The 19,745-nt window shown below is 41.3% G+C and overlaps 1 protein-coding gene across 6 annotated transcripts in view; it reads right to left on the bottom strand.

The window, feature by feature from the left end:
* MARK3 (microtubule affinity regulating kinase 3) overlaps nt 1–19,745 on the bottom strand; it is a 159,363-nt gene that overhangs the window by 83,139 nt on the left and 56,479 nt on the right. For all 6 annotated transcript variants that reach the window (XM_006160041.3, XM_006160042.3, XM_006160043.3 and 3 more), the window contains exons 4-5: nt 5,263–5,311; nt 1,460–1,525 (exon numbers count right to left, since the gene is read on the bottom strand). In XM_006160041.3, the coding sequence (XP_006160103.1) occupies nt 1,460–1,525; nt 5,263–5,311 (115 nt within the window). The remainder of the gene's footprint in view (nt 1–1,459; nt 1,526–5,262; nt 5,312–19,745) is intronic.

Raw genomic sequence — 19,745 nt, 5'->3', positions numbered from 1 at the left:
TTTTTTTTTTTTTTTTTTACTTTTATCTACATTTATTTTATGCTGACTTTAAGTTTTTGTTTCTTCAGTTTCTTCTGGTATATCTTTTTCTTCTGTGCAACTTCCTTTTCCGGTTTAGGAACAATTTGCTCCTTTTCAGTGAGGATCATCTCTCATGTATGGGTTAATCCGTCCATGAGCTCTGTACGTGCGATGGCTCGTCTTTGGTGCCTTATTCACCTGAATGTACTCAATGACCAGAGAATCCACATCTAACCCCTTAAGTTCAGCATTACTCTCTGCATTTTTAAGCACGTGCAGCAAAAATTCAGCACTCTTTTTGGGCCACCGACCTTGTGTCCAGCCCCACTGTTTAGCCTGGGCACATCTACCAACTCCACCATTGTAACGACGGAATGGCACACACTGCTTCTGTAAAGTGACATCCTTCAGATACTTGGTGGCTTTTCCGATATGCATACCCTTGATGGCCTGGGCAGTTTCACAAGTGTTCTTAAAGTGAACATGAAGATTTGAACCCTTGACTTGCATGACTTTGTGGGGTTCTCTGGGTCAAGTGAATAGCGAACCATTTTCTAAAATCACCTCAGGCTGCTAAGAAGAGGAAGACTACACTACTGCATTAATACACTTAAAAATTCAAATAGAATAAGCAAAATGCTTATACATCTACCAAAGGAATATTTTTAAAAATGTCATTTATTATTATTTTTTTTTTCAAATTTGACGAAAGAGAGACATAGAGAGAGACAGAGACAAAGAAAGTGAGAAAGCAAGCAGCCAGGTCCATGACTCAAACTACAGTCAGCTATATGGGAATCCAACACCTTAACTATAAATGCCACCAACTGGCTATACCAAAGGAATATCAGTCGACCTTAAAAAGGAAGGAAATTCACACATATAATATAACATGGATGAATCTTGAAGATACCATGCTAAGTGAAATAAGTCAATCACGAAAGGACAAGTACTACATGATCCCATTATATTTGGTACCTAGAGTACTCAAATTCGTAGAGATGAAAAGTAGAATGGGAGTTGCCAAGAGCCAGGGGAGGGGGAAATGGGTAGTTAGTGTTTAGTGGGTATACAACTTCAGTTTGGGAAGATGAAGATGAAAAGTTCTGGAAATGGATGAAATAATGGTTGCATAACAATGTAAATACACTTAATGCCACTTAACTGAAAATGGCTAGAAGACTCACTTTTATGTGACACATATTTTACTACCAAAAAGAATTCAAGCTCTTGGATATATCAATTGATAATGCTGATAGTGAAACACTAAATGGCAACGCAAAGCATTGCTAAGAGTTAGCCTTCTGACTCTCATTTGTATTTATTTGCAAATGTTTAATGAAACCTTAACAATCACTCATATGGGCTGTGTGGTTGTTTCCTCTTTTACAAGTGAAGAGGGAGAGGAAAAAAAGACAGTATGTAAAAACATTCTTACCTCCACTGGCATATTCCATGATTAAGTAGAGTGTTTTTTCAGTTTCAATGACTTCGAATAACTTCACTGGGGGAGGGGAGAGGATACAGGAGAAAAAGAAACAAATGTCTGTATGCACAAACCATGTACATATAAACTATAACTATGAAAAGCAGCTTTTCTTTGTTAAGAGAGTTTAATGGCGGGCCCTCTAAAAAATACTTTCAGGAATTTTAAAATATATATTACAACCACAGAAAATATTTTATAAAAACATAGAATTCCATAAAAATAAAGATTATTTCCAGATGCTTAAACCGTAATTTCAGTACACACTCTACAGTCTAGCAAAATGCCTCTATTCTTGCTTCCTATCTCACTATCTCTATCCTTCATATAGGTCTGTACTGGCTGGGTGCCCTCTCAGCAGCTCAACTTTGGCACGTTGAGAAACTTGGTCTTACTTCCTTGACCTGTAGGAACTGCTCAATCAGTTCTACCCTACGTCTGCAAATGTAAATTCATTTGTTTGTCAGTACAGCTTCAAGGATATAATTCTACTTTGGACCTTGGTTGCTTGGGAAGTTTACCACAGCTCACAAAGAACAATTTTCCTTTGTTACTATTCTGAAACCAAAAATGGAGAGAAGGGTTATACTCCAACTAATAGGAAAAGAACTGATTCTGGGACCAGCAGTTGGTGTAATGGCTATGTCACTGGACTCCCATGTAGTTGATCACGGTTCAAGTCCTGGACCCGGTGGCTTAAACTCACGCCGGCGTGTGTGTGTGTGTGTGTGTGTGTGTGTGCGCATGCGTGTGCGCACCCAAGATCCCAAGAGGAGAATGGAGGAGAAGGGACTGCGGTGTGTTCATCCCCCCGGGGGGGGGGGGGGGGGCTGACGTTTTGTTGTGTCTCTCTGTGTCTTTCTGGCGAGCACACACGCCCTATAGCAAAAACCTCTTAAAAAAAAAAAAAGAACTGATTCTAAGAATGGTAGGTCAGTGTGACTACTAAGATGTTCCTCATTACAGACAAAAATAGTATTTCTATTGCTGATGATTCATAAATCCGTAATACACCATTAGAAGTATGTATGTTTTTAAACGACTGAATTAATAATCTCAGAAGCTATCAAGTCATCATTTTGCAGTATCTACTTTAAAATTAAATTTACTAAAAAAAGTGGGGGGGAGTGTGTGTGCTAGTCTTTTATACAATATTAGGCCAAAGTGACAGCAGTCAATAAATGTCTGATGAACTGAAAACTATCATACTATTCCTTAGACACTAATATGTTCAGATTGTCCCAGAAAAAACATTTTAAAAAAAATTATTTAATTTTTTTATTCCTTCATTTATTCATCTTAATTTGACCAGAGAGAGAAAGAGGGAATGTGAGAAAGCAAGCTACCACATCCAGGACTTGAACCGTGGACAGCCATGTGGGAATGTCCAGCACCTTAACCGTCAACCTGCTGGCCCCAAGGAAAAAAAGATTTAAGAAAGTTAAGGCATAAGTGCTGGTGAGCAATCAACATAAAAATAAAACCCATCCAATATTCCAATACAGATTTTTGGCTCTTCTGGGATGTGTGTGTGTGTGGGGGGGAGGGTGCAGTAAGAAATCATTTCCCAAGGGGGATGGTCACACTGCAATCTCTTCCCCTCTATTTTCCTCTCAGGATTTTGAGGACACACACACATGAGCCCAGCATGTTTTTCAACCCACCAGTGGTGTTCAGGACTCGAACAACACAGTTGACCCGTGTGGGATCTAGCCACTTTAACCATAATGCCACCCGATGGCATTCGGGTACACTTTAATTAAAAGACAAACTAAATTCTTTTTTTTTTCTTTTTTAAAGAGATTTTTGCTGTAGGGCACTTGTGCTTGCCAGAGAGACAGAGAGAGACAGAAAGGGAGAAATCATCCCCCCAGGGGAAATGGTCACGCCAGAATCTCTTCTCCTCCATTCTCCTCTTGAAATTTTGGGCACACATGCACATGTGCCTGGAGTGAGTTTTAAGCTGCCAGGTCTGGGACTCAAACTGTGGTTGACTATGGCAGAGTCCAATGATGTAATCATTATGCCATCTGTTGGTCCCAAAATAGTTTAAGTAAACTACTTCTAGGCAGTAGTAACAAAAATTTTTTTCAGTGAAAATTTAAAATCTAGAGTTGTTGTCTTAACCCAAAGGGTTGAAATAAAAAGCAATGGTCTTTTTTCCACTATTACATTCCTTTTGATTTTTTTCTCCAAACATACATTGTTTCTAAGATGTCATCACCCCTCCCCCTATATTTTAATTAATATCCCAATATCAGGGTAATAGCTTGGCAGTATTTTTCTTTCTTAGTCTAAGGATACAAAATAATAATGCCATATAAAAATGACAGTAGCTTAGATTTGATTAAATCTTTTGTTGAAGTATATCATCAAAATAAGAAGCTCTGTTTAAAAACTTTTTCCTCCTGTGACCCATTTTATTCTTCATGTGCCTAAAGAACTCTTGACTGTCTACCTATCATTTTAAAAAATAATTAATTATATTTGTTACTGTTTGTTATTTTTTAAAGTCTGCTGCAGGCCATGTGTGCTCACCAGAGAAAGAGACAGACAGACAGTGAGAAAGCAAGCCACGAGGTCAGTGCCTTAACCACCATGCCACCTGCTGGCCCCCTAGCTGGCTAATTTAACTCAACATCACCCTTCTCATTTCCTACGACTGATGTTGATAGTAAATTGATATATTCAACTCTCTTAAAAAGTGATTTCACTTTTGAAATTATAGCTTTAGAAGGCAGAAGCTATCAGTATATAAAAAAGTAGTTATATTATTTAAAAAGTCTTATTATGATATATGTGGGATCAAAAGTTTTTATGTGCATATATAGTAAGGTAAGTATTAAGTAATTTGTATACTTTTATTTTGTTCCTACAATTGTGATTAAGGCTGCCCATATCCTTTCCTCATCTTTTTACATCTGCCTCACAGTGCCTATCACAGTACACAGAGGATACAGTAAACAAATCAGTGTTTCAAGAAGCAATTCCTGGGACCAGCAGTTAGTATAATGCCTATGTCACTGAATTCCCATGTATCCGACTGCGGTTTGAGTACCGGACCCAGTGGCTTAAACTCACGCTGGGTGCGTGTGCATGCATGCCCAAGATTCCAAGAGGAGAATGGAGGAGAGGGGATTGCGGCGTGGCCATCCCTCCCTGGGGGGTGATTTCTCGCTTTCTATCTCTCTGTCTTTCTGGTGAGTGCATGTGCCCTACAGCAAAAACCTCTCAAAAAAAAAAAAAAAAGAGAGAGAGAAAAAAAAAGAAACAATTCCTATCAAAATTCCATTAGATAGCAAGTATCCCACCTTTCAAATATGATTCAACATACAAGCAATTATTTAGGAATGTAGTCACAGTAAAAAAAGTATAATACCTCAGGTGACACTAATTTTGGCTTCCTATAATTCCCTTCTCTACCTACTAAAATTATATTTTCTAATATATTAAAAATTACAAATTATAGCTAATATGATTACAAATGTTTCTACCACATTAAAGTCTTAAATTAAAATGTTTAATAACTGAGCTTGTAATTTGTCTTTAGTAATTTCAGGAAGCTAACACAAATGATTACCAACTAGTATTTATTATTTATTTAAAATATACCTTGGCTGGGGATGGGAGGGAGTCTCCTTTTATCACTTCTAGAATACATGTTTTTAACTTTATGACACACTTTCAAGAATGCATTTAAGAGTATTAAATGCTCTTTTAAAAGTATTAAAAGTATTTAAGAAAGCAGAAAGTACCTATGTTTGGATGATTTAAAATCTTCATTATTCTTACTTCTCTGAAGAGCTAAAAAACAAACAAAACACACAATCCCCCCAACACAAGTTATTAGACATTGCATTTTTACTGTGGCAATATAAACTTAAATTTTTTCCTAGATATCTATATATCTGGTTCACTGCTAATATTTATCATCTATATCTAAGACAAATATGAAAGTCTGGAGTATTCTGAAGTCATTTTACAAGCTATTCCCAAACAGTATTCCCAAAGCCTTCCATTTATGAAAAACAGCAGAGGTTCTAAGGGGGAGATGGTACCACACTCTGAATTTCATTTTGCTATCCTGAAAATATAAGATCAGACTTAAGGAAGAGTAGTTTGTGATTAAACTTAGCTTGATTCAGTATCTACTTACAAGGGGAGCTTCATTTTTGTTAATTAATACTTGTGTGGCCACAAAGAACTACAACCTGAGCATATTACATCAATAATTCCAAATAATTCTATGAGATGGTTTTGAAATTGCCTTGGGAAAACCTCATCAGAGGAGATAGGTAATTAGCACGGAGACTGTTAAATCAATTACCCTACTGAGCCATACCTCACATATCCAGGCTCTGTGGAGAGTCCCTTTCAAGTTGATAGCAGATTTGACCACATTAGGTACTTTAGTAAATGTGACACTAACAAATTTGAAGTGAGCAGAAGCTGGATAAAAAGTTTGGGCATCAGGGCTTGCTCTCTTGGAATGATGTGAAGAAGCTGGTCTAGTCTTAGAGGATGAAAGACAGTATACAGAAAGAGATCGGCTATTCTGAATCCAGCCCCTGCTAGCATCCCTGGCCTCCGAGCTGAACACAGCCTCATAGGTAAACCCAGGTGACAGCTTAGGAAAAATCACCCAGCCAAGATCAGCAGAGCTGTCTAGGAGGAGAAATATTAATTTATATTGTATAAACACATGCTGTAGATTCAGAGGAAGGTTACATAATTCGGGTCTAGGTTAATATGATCCAGAAAAACAAAAGAATTTTAGAGGTCACCATATTCAACCCTCTTGTAAACAAGAGGAAACCAAAAAAGAAGAAAAAGGTCTTTCTAGTCTTGTTCTATTTGTTTGGGAAATATGGCCAGAACTCAGCCTACCAACACCCAGGACTCTAGAAGAGACAGAAGGCAAGGGCTGGGGAAAGCCTTGGAAGAGGAGAGGCAGTCAGCTAGGTAGAAAGGAATTCGGTGGGAAGTCACAGAACTCTCAAGGCTGGATGTCCACTGTGTGATCTAGATCAAATCAGCAGTTAAGAGGAGACAGACATGGACAGGATTTGACACACAAGCTGAGCTCAGAACCTGAAAAACTAGAATCAGATTCTTATCTACAATAGGGCTCATTTAAAAAAATTGTTTATTGGGACCAGCAGTTAGCATAATGGCTATATTGCTGGACTCCCATGTAGTCCACCGTGGTTCAAGTCCTGGACTCGGTGGCTTAAACTCACGCCGGGTGGGTGTGCACCCAAGATCCTGAGAAGAGAATGGAGGAGAAGGGATTGCGGTGTGGCCATCCCCCCTGGGGGGGTGATTCTCGCTTTCTGTCTGTCTCTCTCTGTCTTTCTGGCGAGCACACGTACCCTATAGCAAAATCTTTCCCCCAAAAAAGAAAAAAATTGTTTATTTCTCATTTTATTTATAATTACTATTGTTAATTAATTTGCTACAGAACACATGTGCTTACCAGAGAGAGAGAGAAGTGAGAATGCAAACTGCCAGGTCTAGGACTTGAACTGTAGTCAACCATGTGGGAGTTCACCGTCTTAAACATCATGCCACCTGCTGGTCCAATAGTGCTCATTTTTAAAGAGAGGAGCTTTCTCTTTTTTTTTGGAGAAGTTTTTTTTGCTATAGGGCGCGAGCGCTCGCCAGACAGACAGAGAGACATAGAGACAGAAAGCGAGAAATCACCCCCCAGGGGGGATGGCCACGCCGCAATCCCTTCTCCTCCATTCTCCTCTTGGGATCTTGGGCATGCACGCACACGCACCCAGCGTGAGTTTTAAGCCATGGGGTCTGGGATGCGAACTGCGGTAGACTACATGGGAGTCCAGGGACACAGCCATTACGCTAACTGCTGGTCCCGACAGGAGCACTTTTATCTAGAATATAAATAGCTCTTATTGATATTGTGGTCATCCCACATTTTGTGTTCTGAGATGAGAAGAGGGCCACCCACATTCCTGATCACCATTCATGCTTGAGTTCTTTTTGGCTTCCCTTTGTCAAGTTTACATGTAACTCCTACTTGCAAATCTATTTTATTTGAATTTATAGATATAATCTGAATCTCCCGTTTATTTCCACAACTGCTATAAGAGAAGTCCTCTAGGTTGGATAACACACCAGTAGAGGTTAACGTCCTGTGCCCAGATAAAATCCTGCCCAAAGCAATGGTAGCCTCACCTCATTTGGCCTCTGCTTCCCTTACCTCCCACATGGAGTCTTTCTTTTCCTTTTCTCCTCTAAGTCTCAGGCAGACTCTCTGAAAACTTACATACTGAAAGCAGGTTTCCTTTGTTTAAAATCATAGCCATCTGTTCACTTCTTCCCTAGAATGTCTTCCAAGCTGTGATGTTACTTTCTTGCGTACTTGGTTTATCACTACCTTGTCATCTGCAGGCAGCACACCTGTCTCCTTTCCCTGTTGCCTGAAACCAAGTCTAGCACACAAACAGCAATGTGTGTCTTTGGTAACTGCCTGCATGAGGGCACTAACTACCAAGAAGTGTGGTTTGGGCCAGCCTCCTCAGCATTCTAACGACCACACAGCTTTTGAATCCTGAGTGGCAGAAGGCTTGTTACAGAGTTGTCACAGTTCTGCTGGCAGGAGAGCAGATCAAATGAAGGCAATCATTTCTATATGCCTACTAGCGCTACAATAGAAGAGAAACGAAGTGAATCAGAGCCAAAGAGCTCTGAAAAGATGAATATTACAGGAATTTGAGAGGGGAGCCCATTACTGTCTCAGGTAGTGGGCACAACAGAGGTTGTGAATTTATGCAAGACTTAAGAAAGGGTCAACCAGTGGTGGTTAGGCTGCCTGGATCCCATTAAGGCCTACTGAGCAGTTTGAGCCCTACACCCAGTGGCTTGAAAAACACTCCGGTGGCATATGCATACTCAGAATCCCAAGAACAGGAGGGACTGCAATGTGGCCATCTCCCCCCCTCCCCCGCCCCTGCCAATGGGGGGAGGGGGGCGGGGGGACGACTTTCTCACTTTCCCTCTCTCCAGTGAGCACACCTGCCCTATAATAAAAACTAAATAAATACAAAGGCAATAAAATGAAGTCCAAGTTGCAGAAGCTCTGTGGGTGGTCAAAGACAGGGAGAGGCCAATGGAGGTAGTAAGGACAAGTGACCCATTCTGGCCAGAGCAGTATGTTTTGAAGTGTGGGCTCAGGTCACCTGCATCAACATCTCTAGGGTGCTTGTAAACTGCAGGTACCTGGGTCCCACCTTTCACTAGGTATGAAATGGGGCTTAAGAATCTTACTTTTCGGGACCAGCAGTTAGTGTAATGGCTATGTCACTGGACTCCCACGTAGTTGACCGTGGTTTGCGTCCCGGACCCGGTGGCTTAAAACTCACGCCAGGCGCGTGTGCGTGCGTGTCCAAGATCCCGAGAGGAGAATGGAGGAGAAGGGATTGCGGTGTGGCCATCCTCCCGGGGGGTGATTTCTTGCTTTCTATCTCTCTCTATCTGGCGAGTGCACGCGCCCTATAGCAAAAACCTCTCCAAAAAAAACAAAGAAGAATCTTACTTTTCAACAAGTATCCCAGATGTGGTGATTTTAAAATGTCCATAAATTGGGACCAGCAGATGGTATAATGTTTACATGGCTGGACTCCAATGTAGTTGACTGTGGTTTGAGACCTGGACCCAACGGCTTAAAACTCACACCAGGGATGTGTGCGTGCGTGCCCAAAATTCCAAGAGGGGAACAGAGGAGAAGGGGACTGCAGTGTGGCCATCACCCCACCCCCAGAGGGGGTGATTTCTCGCTTTCTGTCTCTCGTCTCACTGTGTTTCCAGCGAGCATATGGGCCCTATAGCCAAAAAAAACTCTCTTAAAAAAAAAAAAAGTCTACAAATTCCTTCCCGTAAAAGGCAGAATTCAGTATCTTTCCCTTTGGGTATGGGCTAGGATTCACTTCTATCCAACAGAATATGGCAGAAACCATGATGGGAGCTTCTTCAGGGACTGACAGTCCTTTAAGGGACTGCAGTTTCCTCCTTACTCTCCCAGATCATTTGCTCAAGCATCACGAGGACATTGGAGCACCTTTGTGGACAGGTCCACATGGCCAGGTAGTGAGGCTGTTTGCCCACTACCTTGGAGAAACCGCAGACTCCATATAGTCATGGGAGAACACCCTCCTGGAGTCAGATTCAAGGCCCTATTAGATCTTTGGATGCCCACAGCTGCAACTGTCACGGACCCAAACTCTCTTGAGAAAGCTTTAGTCACAAACACCCAGAGAAGTCACTGCCAAATTCCTAATTTGCAGAAACTGCAGGATGATCATTTTAAAAATTTTAAGTTGCTAAGTTCTCGAGTAACTTCTTAGCACTAGGTAACTCATACTCCACAGACAACATATTCAAATCTGAGAGCCCCTGAGTTACAACAGAGGTCACATCAGGGATGAGAGGTCACATCAGGGATGAAAACACAACAGAAAGGTGAGTGAGACCAGACAGGTGGAAGACTGGTCCAAGCTTACTTGGTGGCTGCAGAGTTAAATTTAGATAGGAATAATTTGTTGAAAGGAAAACAGAAACTTTAACAAGTTCATATAAACAGCACACATTTTTTAAAAAGTTGTTATCATGAACGTTTAGGAGACAGCCTGTGGAATAGTGGTTAAGGTAGCTGGATCCCACATGGCCAACTGTGTAGTTCGAGTCTCAGACTCAGAGGCTTAAAAAGCACACTTGGGCGTGTATGCCCAAAATCCTGAAAGAAGTAGAGAAGGGATTGTGGTGTGACTACCCCGGGGGTTGGTGCTTTTTTACCTTCCTCTCTTCTCTCTCTGTCTCCATATTTCTCTGGCAAGCACATGTACCCTCTGGCAAAATTAAAACAAACACAAATATACACACAAAAAACGCTTAGGCCCCAGCCACGGTGGTGAAAGCAGGAGGGCACTGCTGTACAGCGGCTAAAGACCCATAGGAGGCCCAGGTTTCATTCCTGGCTTGCGGTAAACAGGCTGAGTGTGGTGGCATGTGCCTGTGGTCCTAGCTCAATGGGAGGTGGAGGCAGGAGTACTGTGCCATGGCAAGACTTGTTAAAAATCACTACACTCCAAAGAGCGTACACTCTGTCATTGAAAAAGCAAAAGAGAGGACCAGTAGATGGTCTAATGGTTACATTGCTGGAATCCCACATAGTTGACCATGGTTTGAAAAGTCCTGGACCCAGCGGCTTAAAACTCACTCTGGGCATCTGTGCATGTGTGCTCAAAATCCCAAGAGGAGAGTGGAAGAGAAGGGACTGTGGCACGGCCATTTTTCCTGGGGGTGATTTCCCTCATTTCTCTCTCTCTTTGACGAGCACACACACCCTATAGCAAAAATCTCTCTCTAAAAAAAAAACTAAACAAAACGCACACACACAAAAATTTCCACAACTCCATATCCTCCACTGAATTGGCCCACAGATGGAAAATATAGGGAACAGCAGTTAGCATAATGGCTATGTCACTGGATTTCCATGTAGTTGACTGCGGTTTGAGTCCTGGACCCAGTGGCTTAAACTCACACCGGGCGCGTGTGCATGCGTGCCCAAGATCCCAAGAGGAGAATGGAGGAGAACGGATTGCGGCATGGCCATCCCCCCAGGGGATGATTTCTCGCTTTCTGTCTCTCTGTCTCTCTCTTTCTGGTGAGTGCATGCACCCTATAGCAAAAACCTCCCCTCCCCCCAAAAAAAGGAGGAAATATATACCTCAGAAGGCAAAAAGACTTGAGATCCTAGTGATGAGACTACCATGGATTTATCCTCTCATACTGTTAAGTTTAATATCTTTGGTATTTTTTATATGGCTCTATCACAGTTTTGGCTAAATAAATACTGTTTTAAATTTTTATTCATAACAGTAATACATATGCATGTCTTTAAAACAGATGTGGGATCAACAGATGGTATAATGATTATGTTGCTCAATTTCCACATAGTTGACCATGGTTCAAGTCCCGGATCTGGCAGCTTAAAACTCACACTGGGTACATGTGTGTACATGCCCAAAATGCCAAGAGAGAAATGGAGAAGTGACTGTGGTGTGGCCATTCACCCCGGGGGTGGGGGATGATTTCTCCTTTCTGTTTCTATCTCTACAGCAAGTGCATGTGCCCTATAGCAAAAATCTCTCTTTAAAAAAAATAAATAAATAAAATAAATATATATATATGTATGTATGTGTATATATAACTAAATAAATATAGTTCTCCCACCCTCAATCTTTATTCTTAAGGACAATCACTTTCAATTCTTTAGTTGTTTCTTCTGGCATTTGTCCTCTTTTTTTGTCGTTGCCAGGAGCGAGTAGGACTCACCAGAAAGGGACGGAGAGCAAGTAAGTGTGTGTGAGATAGTGAGAGCGCAGCCCCTACTCGGGTGAAGTCACACCACAATCCCTCTCCAGTTTTCCACCCTATCAGGATCTTGGAAACAAATGCACACATGCTGGGATTCAAACCAGTCAAGCCACATGGGATAGGGCTCCCCTACTCACTAGACCATGGAGTCAGCCTGCTACCTTACTTCCAGAAAGCATACTTTTGATGTTCCTCAGCTATTTTTAGATTCTAGATTAATTATTGGCTGCTGCTGCTTCTTTTTTTAAAGACAGAGTCTCTGTATGCAGTGATGTTTGTGCCTCAGGCTACCAAGTAGCCAGGACAACAGGCATGTGCCACACCATTCAGCCTGTAGGGTTGACTGGCACCTAGGGCTCCCGTGTGGCCTCAGACTGCCAAGCAGCAGTGAGCAGTGAGTGCTACCACAGCTGGACCTCTACTGATTTTTAAATGTGTTTATTTACTCATGAAAGAGCCCTTGTGTGCACCCGTGAGAGCCAGCAAGAGACAGAGTACCTCCTCACTCCCTACAGGACCTGGCCACACTCTGGTCTTTCTTCCTCCAATTTTCTACCTGGATGTTGCCAATGGGGCTGGCTATGAGCCCGTCAGCCATGTGCAGAGATCTGGATTCCTGTGCATGGTGCTTAACTGATGAATTATGAGGCCAGCCATCCCTTTTTTTTTTTTTTTGCTATAGGATGTGTGTGCTCACTGGAGAGAGTCAGAAAATGAGAAATTACTCCCAAGGGGGGATGGCTATGCAACAATCACTTCTCCTCTATTATTCTCTCAGGATTTTGGGTATGCATGCACACGTGCCTGGCACATTTTAATACGGGAAGTGAAGATTTAGTTCTCTTACATCCCTTCTCTCCTTCTTATCACTTACAATGTTTGGCTCAACTATTCAATATTTACATTATGTAAATATTATTTATAGTCATACTAGAAATGAGTTTCCATTCTTCTTTTTTTTTTTTTTTTGGAGAGATTTTCACTGTAGGGCGCGTGCGCTCACCAGACAGACAGAGAGAGACATAGAGACAGAAAGCGAGAAATCACCCCCCAGGGGGGATGGTCACGCCGCAATCCCTTCTCCTCCATTCTCCTCTCGGGATCTTGGGCACGACGCACACGCGCCTGGTATGAGTTTTAAGCCACCGGGTCTGGGACACGAACCGCGGTCGACTACGTGGGAGTCCAGCGACATAGCCATTACGCTAACTGCTGGTTCCCAAGTTTCCATTCTTCTTTTAAGAATTATTTAATTTTATTTATTCATTCATTTACTTTATTTTGACCAGAGAGAGACACAGAGAGAAAGAGAGGGAGGGAAAGTGACAAAGCAAGCCACGAGGTGCAGGACTCGAACCATGGTCAGCCATGTGGGAATGTCTAGCGCCTTAACCACCATCCCACCTGCTGGTCCCTATTCTTTTTATTTTTTTTTTTAATGAGAGAAAAGAGAGGGATCAATATGTCTGACAGGGTCTTACCATGTCACGATCCTCCTGCCCCAGGCCCCCAGTTAGCTCGGCCCACAGGTGTGTGCCACAATGCCTGGCACATTCAGGTTTGGCCTGGAGTCGAACTCAGTCCTCCTGTTTAGGCCACCATTGCCGAGCCATTCTTTCTTTTTAAAAAATAAGTTTTTGGTTTTCTTAGAACTAATAATTGCCCATTACTTTACTCAAGTTTTCTATGTATCTATCACGTTATCATTATAATCTACCGTTAAACTTTGGGACAGAATGTAAATTTCCTCTGAAAAGCATTCCAATACTCAGTCTTTTTTTCCCTGTAAATAATCACATTCTGGAGGCATCAACCTTCTTTTTTCTTTTTCTTTCTTTTTTTTTTCTTGAGAGGTTTTTGCTATAGGGCACATGCACTTGCTAGAGAGACAGAGAGAGGCAGAGAGACAGAAAGCAAGAAATCCCCCCCCAGAGGGGATGGTCACGCCTCAATCCCTTCTCCTCCATTCTCCTCTCGGGATCTAGGGCATGCACACGCATGTGCCCGGCATGAGTTTAAGCCACCGGGTCAGGGACTCGAACTGTGGTTGACTACATGGGAGTGCAGCGACATAGCCATTACGTTAACTGTTGGTCCTGGCATCATCCTTTTCTTAAGACATCCTGTGTGGCCCTCCTGTTCTGGGATCCTTCGTTTTTCTTTCTCAGTGATACACATCCCACCAATGACTCTCGAGGAAGAGTAATAGTTCACTTTAAGAGGTGGTGTGTCCCAGAATATTTTTTTCTATTGGGTTGTCAGAAAAATTGCTTACAGTGAGAAAATGCACCATGACTTTTCTGATGACCCAGTATCTTTACATTAGATTGGCAGTCTGGTTGGGTAAAGAATTCTAGGCTAGAATAACTTTCCCTCCGAATATTAAAAGCCTCAATCCATTTTCTTTTCACTTAGAGTGCTATGGGATAGTATGATGCCATTCTGTTACAGCCCTTTGTTCGTGACCTATTTTTTTCCCTCTTCTTTTAACTCTGATGTACTTAAATTTCAACATGCTGTGGTACATTAGCATTCAGTTGAGACACATTGTGGGTATTTGTCATTTATCACAGCGAGCACTTCCTGAACCTCTCACTCTGTAAATTCAGATCCTGGGAGACTGCCTTCAGTTATAATTCTTGATCATTTCCTCTCCTAGCCTCAGTTCTTTTTATTCCTCCTCTATGTCATAAACTGGACCTTGTAATAGACATTCTAATTTTTTTTTAAAGTTGCCACAAGGCAACAGCATTCACCAGAGGAACACAGACAAAAAGAGAGAGCGAAGGAATTCCACTGGGGTGTAGTCATGCCACAATCCCCTCTTCTCCATCTCTCCATCCCATAGCAATTTGGGGCATGTACATATACTTGCTTGATCTGGTTTTTATGTTGCCAAGTCCAGACACTCCAATTTTTATACTCTAACTTTCGTATTATCATGTCTGAATTTTTATACTACTTTTGGGGAAATTTTCTTGACTTCTTTTTTTCTTAAAAAGAATTATTTTATTTAATTTCATTTATTCATTCATTTATCTTCATTTGACCAGAGAGACAGAAAGAGAGAGAGAGAAAGCAAGCCACCAGGTCCAGGACTCAAACTGTGGTCGGCCATGTGGGAGTGTCCAGCACCTTAACCACCATGCCACCTGCTGGTCTCTTCTTGACTTCTTTTAACTGCTTTCTTTCTGATGTGGTAATTTACCCTAACCCAATAGTTGTTGTTTTTTTTTTTCAATGTATTATGTTCTTCTTTCATTAATATAATGGTTGTTACACTGTCTTCCTCTTTATAAAAGTCTTTGAAAAGACCAATTTTAATTACTGGGTTTTTTGAAAGTAGTCTTGTTTTCTCTCTCTTTTTTCTTCCTTCTCTCTCTCTCTCTTTTTTCACTTGTTTTGGTATCTGGTGATCATTTAATATCAGGATATTCTTGGCTACCCTTCCATATTTAAGACACCTGGAGCCAGCAGATGGCATAGCAGTTATGTTGCTGTACTCCCATATGGCTGGCCATAGTTTGAAAATCAGGCTTGAAACATGTATGTGCATATCCTAGAAGCAGAATAGTAGAAGAGGGATTGTGGCATGGTCATTCTCTCCTGGGGGGGGGGTGATCTCGCACTTTCCTTCTGTCTCTCTCTCTCTCTCCCTGGTGAGCACACGCACCCAATGGCAAAAACCTCTGGAGAAAATTTTAAAAAGAGTAAGACACCAAAACACTGGATTGAATGTTATATTTCTAGGATCTGGACCACATAGTGACTGGACAGAGATTAAGGAACTTCACTGGATGACATCCAAACATAGCTATAGGTATTTCCAGTTAAATCACTTTACCACAAGAATCTTCTGATCTCTTTCTCATACACCATATGAGGAACTTACAGACTTCTGAGAGATGAGGAAAAGAAGGGGGTGGGGAGAAAGTGCCCCACCACAAAGTAGGCTTTTGTTTTTAAGACAGGATCCCCAAGACTGGATGCTCTGATTCAACCTCTTCAGAAAATAAATTGCTCGATTTATTTCCTTCCTTCTCTTTCTCTCTCTCTCCTTTTTCCTTTATAAACCCTAGGCTATTTTATTTTTTAATTAAGTTTATTATAGGGTGAAAAGAGAGAGGGAGAGAGTGTGAGAAATCACCACCCAGGAGGATGGCTACACTACAATTCCTTCTCCTTCATTTTCCTCTAGGAATTTTGGGCACACACACAAATGAGCCTGGCATGTTTTCAAGCTGTCAGGTACAGGACTCGAACCGTATGGTCAGCCTCCTTAATCTCTATGCTCCCTGCTGGCTAGAGGCACACGTGCTCATCAGAGACAGAAGGCAAAAACACTCCCCAGTAGTGCATGGCTATGCCACAATTTCTTTATTGTCAGGATTTTGGCATGTGCACACACATGTGCCTGGTGTGCTTTCCAAGCTGCCAGGGCAAGCCATGTGGAATTTGGCTTCTTTAACCACTAAGCAATGGGGCCAGCCCTACATTTCCCAATTTCTCTAGGGAAGAAGGTGGGCAGAGGACTGGCTGAGCAGGCTGCAGGAGATGATGTGAGGTCCGACTTCCCCTGTATGGAATTCTCAATTGTTTTTCCGTTTTTGGTGCTATTTGTTCCTCCATCCACAATGCCTAAATTTTCCAGATCCTGTGGCATGCCTCAGTATGATCCTGTTGTTACCAGTCAACCCATTCCACCTTAACATCTTCCCTTAAGGACTTGGTTTTAATACTCTGGTTTGCTAAATCAGTCACTATTCAGTTATCTGTTTTCCATCTGGCAAAACTAGGTTCAATTCTTTGTCAGTCTTCTCTTCTGTTCTTGGCATGACCTTTATTATCATCATTTAATGAATCTTGGGAAAAACAGATAAATGTATTAGTATTTAGTAAAAAGTCCTATTCTACTACTATTTTTAATTTCTAATTTTAGAATGAATAAAATGAGAATGAACTATAGTCTCCCCCACTCCCCACCCTACTTCTAATATATTTGGATAACTGTGTTGCTAAATCTGTGAAAATAATGTAGAAGTTTTTCTTCTCTCTGAAGTTCTGGAACAGCTGACTAGGAGTGGAATTATCTACTCACTGTAGATCTGAAATAATTCAATCATGAAATTCCAGGTTTAGAAACCTAGCCTTTTTACTATCTTTTCAACTTGTTCCACAGTTATTGGTACATATAGATTCTTTTCTAGAGTTAATTTTTATAGCTTATATATTTTTAGAAAATTATCTATTTCTGTAGGTACTCTAATTTATGTGCAGAGTTGTATAAAAAATTCTCTTGGCAATCGCTTTAAATTCTTCTTATTTCCCCCCTCCTCATTCATCCTTTTCTTTTTCCCCTTCTGATTCAGTGGTTTATTTTATTGCCTCCTTTTACTTCCTGTGAAAAAATTAAAAATTAAAAAAATAAAACCTCAGATTATTTACATTGTTTTTCAGATTCATTATTTTATCCTAACTTTGTTCATTCTTAGTTATTCCTGAGATTTTGTTCCTTTTTCTAACTTATCAGTTTAATATTGAATGTATTCATTGTCATTCTTAGTTGGGTGATTTTTTTTTTAAAGGTCTCACATATTTATTACTGAACCAACCTACCAATGCAGAACTTAAGAAACAAAGTGAAGTATCACGTTTTCCCAATTAACACAAGTGTCCAATCAGTGCCCAGACTTAAACTGTGCAGTCGGCTATGTGAGATCCAGTGCCTTAACCTCTATGCCACCTTCTGTCCCTGTAAAAAATATATATATATAACTATTTTATTATTTATTTATTTATTTATTTATTTATTCATTGATTTTTAATTTGACCAGAGAGAGACAGAGGGTGAGAGTGAGAGAGAGAGGAAGTGAGAAAGCAAGCCACCAGGTCCAGGACTCGAACCCTGGTCGACCGTGTGGGAGTGTCCAGCGCCTTAACCACCACTCCATCTGCTGGTCCCTGTAATATAAATATTTTAAGTTTTTTTTTTTTCAAATTGCCACAGTGCATGTGTGCTTACCAGAGAAGGGAGAACTTCCAAAGGGGCACAGTCATGCCACAATCTTGCCAGAGGGCATGTGCACTCTGGGCCACAAGGCCAGCCCAATTCTCAATAATTTTCTAAATATTTATTTATTTTATTTATTTTTATTTGACCAAGGAGAAACACAGAGAGAGAAAGTGAGAGAGCAAGCCACCAGATCCAGGACCCAAAACAAGGTCAGCAGTTGTCTTCTGGTCTGTCAACCTCAGTATTCTGAATAATAATAAAATCCACACTTTAAAACACAGGTGAGCAAAAAAGCTTTGCAAAGAACAGTAGAATTTAAGTGAAAAGTAGAGGCATCCTCTTAGTAATTCTTTTAAGAAATACTTTTATCTTCCCACACAAAGCTCTGTGCTGTCTCTAATGACTGTGGGTTAACCTGTATGGATGCAGTAAAATTTTGCCTCAGCCTCAGCAGACCTAGAGAGTTTTCACCAAGTGAAAAGGAGAGGAAGACTTCAGTGCAGTGCTTGACAAGTGAGTGTTCAGTGAGTGCTCTGGAGGATTACACAGAGGAGCGGCAGCTGCAGTCTCCAGACACCTGAATTCAGGCTTCTCAGTAGTAGAAACTTTGTCGTTGTCACATGTGATACAGCCATTTTAAACAGAACTGTCCTTTTCTTAAACTGTAACTGCTTAATTAAAAACAAGAAATCTGTGGCCCAGTCTAGGTGGCGTAGGCATTAGGGGCTCTGCTATTCTTTTTATTTATTTTAAAAGTTTATTTTACTTATTTTTTTTCATGAGAGAGACACAGTCAGACAGAGACAGACAGGTACCCTCAGAGGGGCCTTGCTACGCTCCAATCCCTCCTAGTCTTCAGTTAGCCAGAATCATGGCTGTGCCTGGCATGTTCGAGTTGATCCAGGATCCAAACCTAGGACTCTCATGTGGCTCCAGCATCACATGGCAGCACCCATTGCCTGTACCACTGCAGCTGGGCCTACCATTCAATTCTTAAGCTCTAAGTACTTCCGGTGGGAAAAATTTTAAGTGAATGTATTTCCCTACCCCTAAAACCCAAGCAAACAAAAAACTACTATATAGCTGAACACCTAACAATGGTCAACACTCACAGAGTCTTTACCATGTGCCAGGCATCATTCTAAACTTTTCTAAGTACTTTCAAATGTCTGCTTATTTCTCACTACAACTCTATAAAGTACTATTATTATTTCCATTTTACAAACGAGAAAACTAAGACACAGAGAGGTTAAGTGACTCATCGCACAGCTAGGAAGAGTTGAAGGCTAGATCTGAATCCACTTGAACTGGCTTCATCATGCTCATAATCACTTATCTATTCTCCCTTATTGGTGTTAACAGTCAGTTCATCTACTCCCCCAAGATTGAAAAACTATTAGTAACTTTAGATGGGGTCACTTAGTGTATGCCATGACTTAATAAAGTCTAGTATGTCTGAACAGGTAAATACATCTTTTTTAAAAGGCCATCCAGGGGCCAGCAGGAGGCATGGTGGTGAAGAGCGCTGGACTCCTACATGGCCAAATCAAGTCTTAGACCTGGTGGCTTGCTTTCTCTCTCTACCTCTCTGGTCAACTGCGGTTCGAGTCCCAGACCCGGTGGCTTAAATGCACGCTGGGTGCGTGTGTGTAGGTGTCCAAGATCCCGAGAAGAGAATGGAAGAGAAGGGACTGTGGTGTGGCCATTCCCCCTAGGGGGTGATTTCTTGCTTTCTGTCTCTCTGTCTTTCTGGCGAGTGCACGCGCCCTATAGCAAAATCCTCCCCCCACCAAAAATAAAAGACAGCTTACATTTTTGTTATTCCTG

Source organism: Tupaia chinensis, unplaced genomic scaffold (genome assembly GCF_000334495.1).
Source record: "Tupaia chinensis unplaced genomic scaffold, TupChi_1.0 Scaffold000671_2, whole genome shotgun sequence".
In the NCBI taxonomy this organism is placed as follows: Eukaryota; Metazoa; Chordata; class Mammalia; order Scandentia; family Tupaiidae; genus Tupaia; species Tupaia belangeri.
Note: the sequence above shows the minus strand (reverse complement) of the source record. Positions and strands in the feature narration are given on the sequence as shown.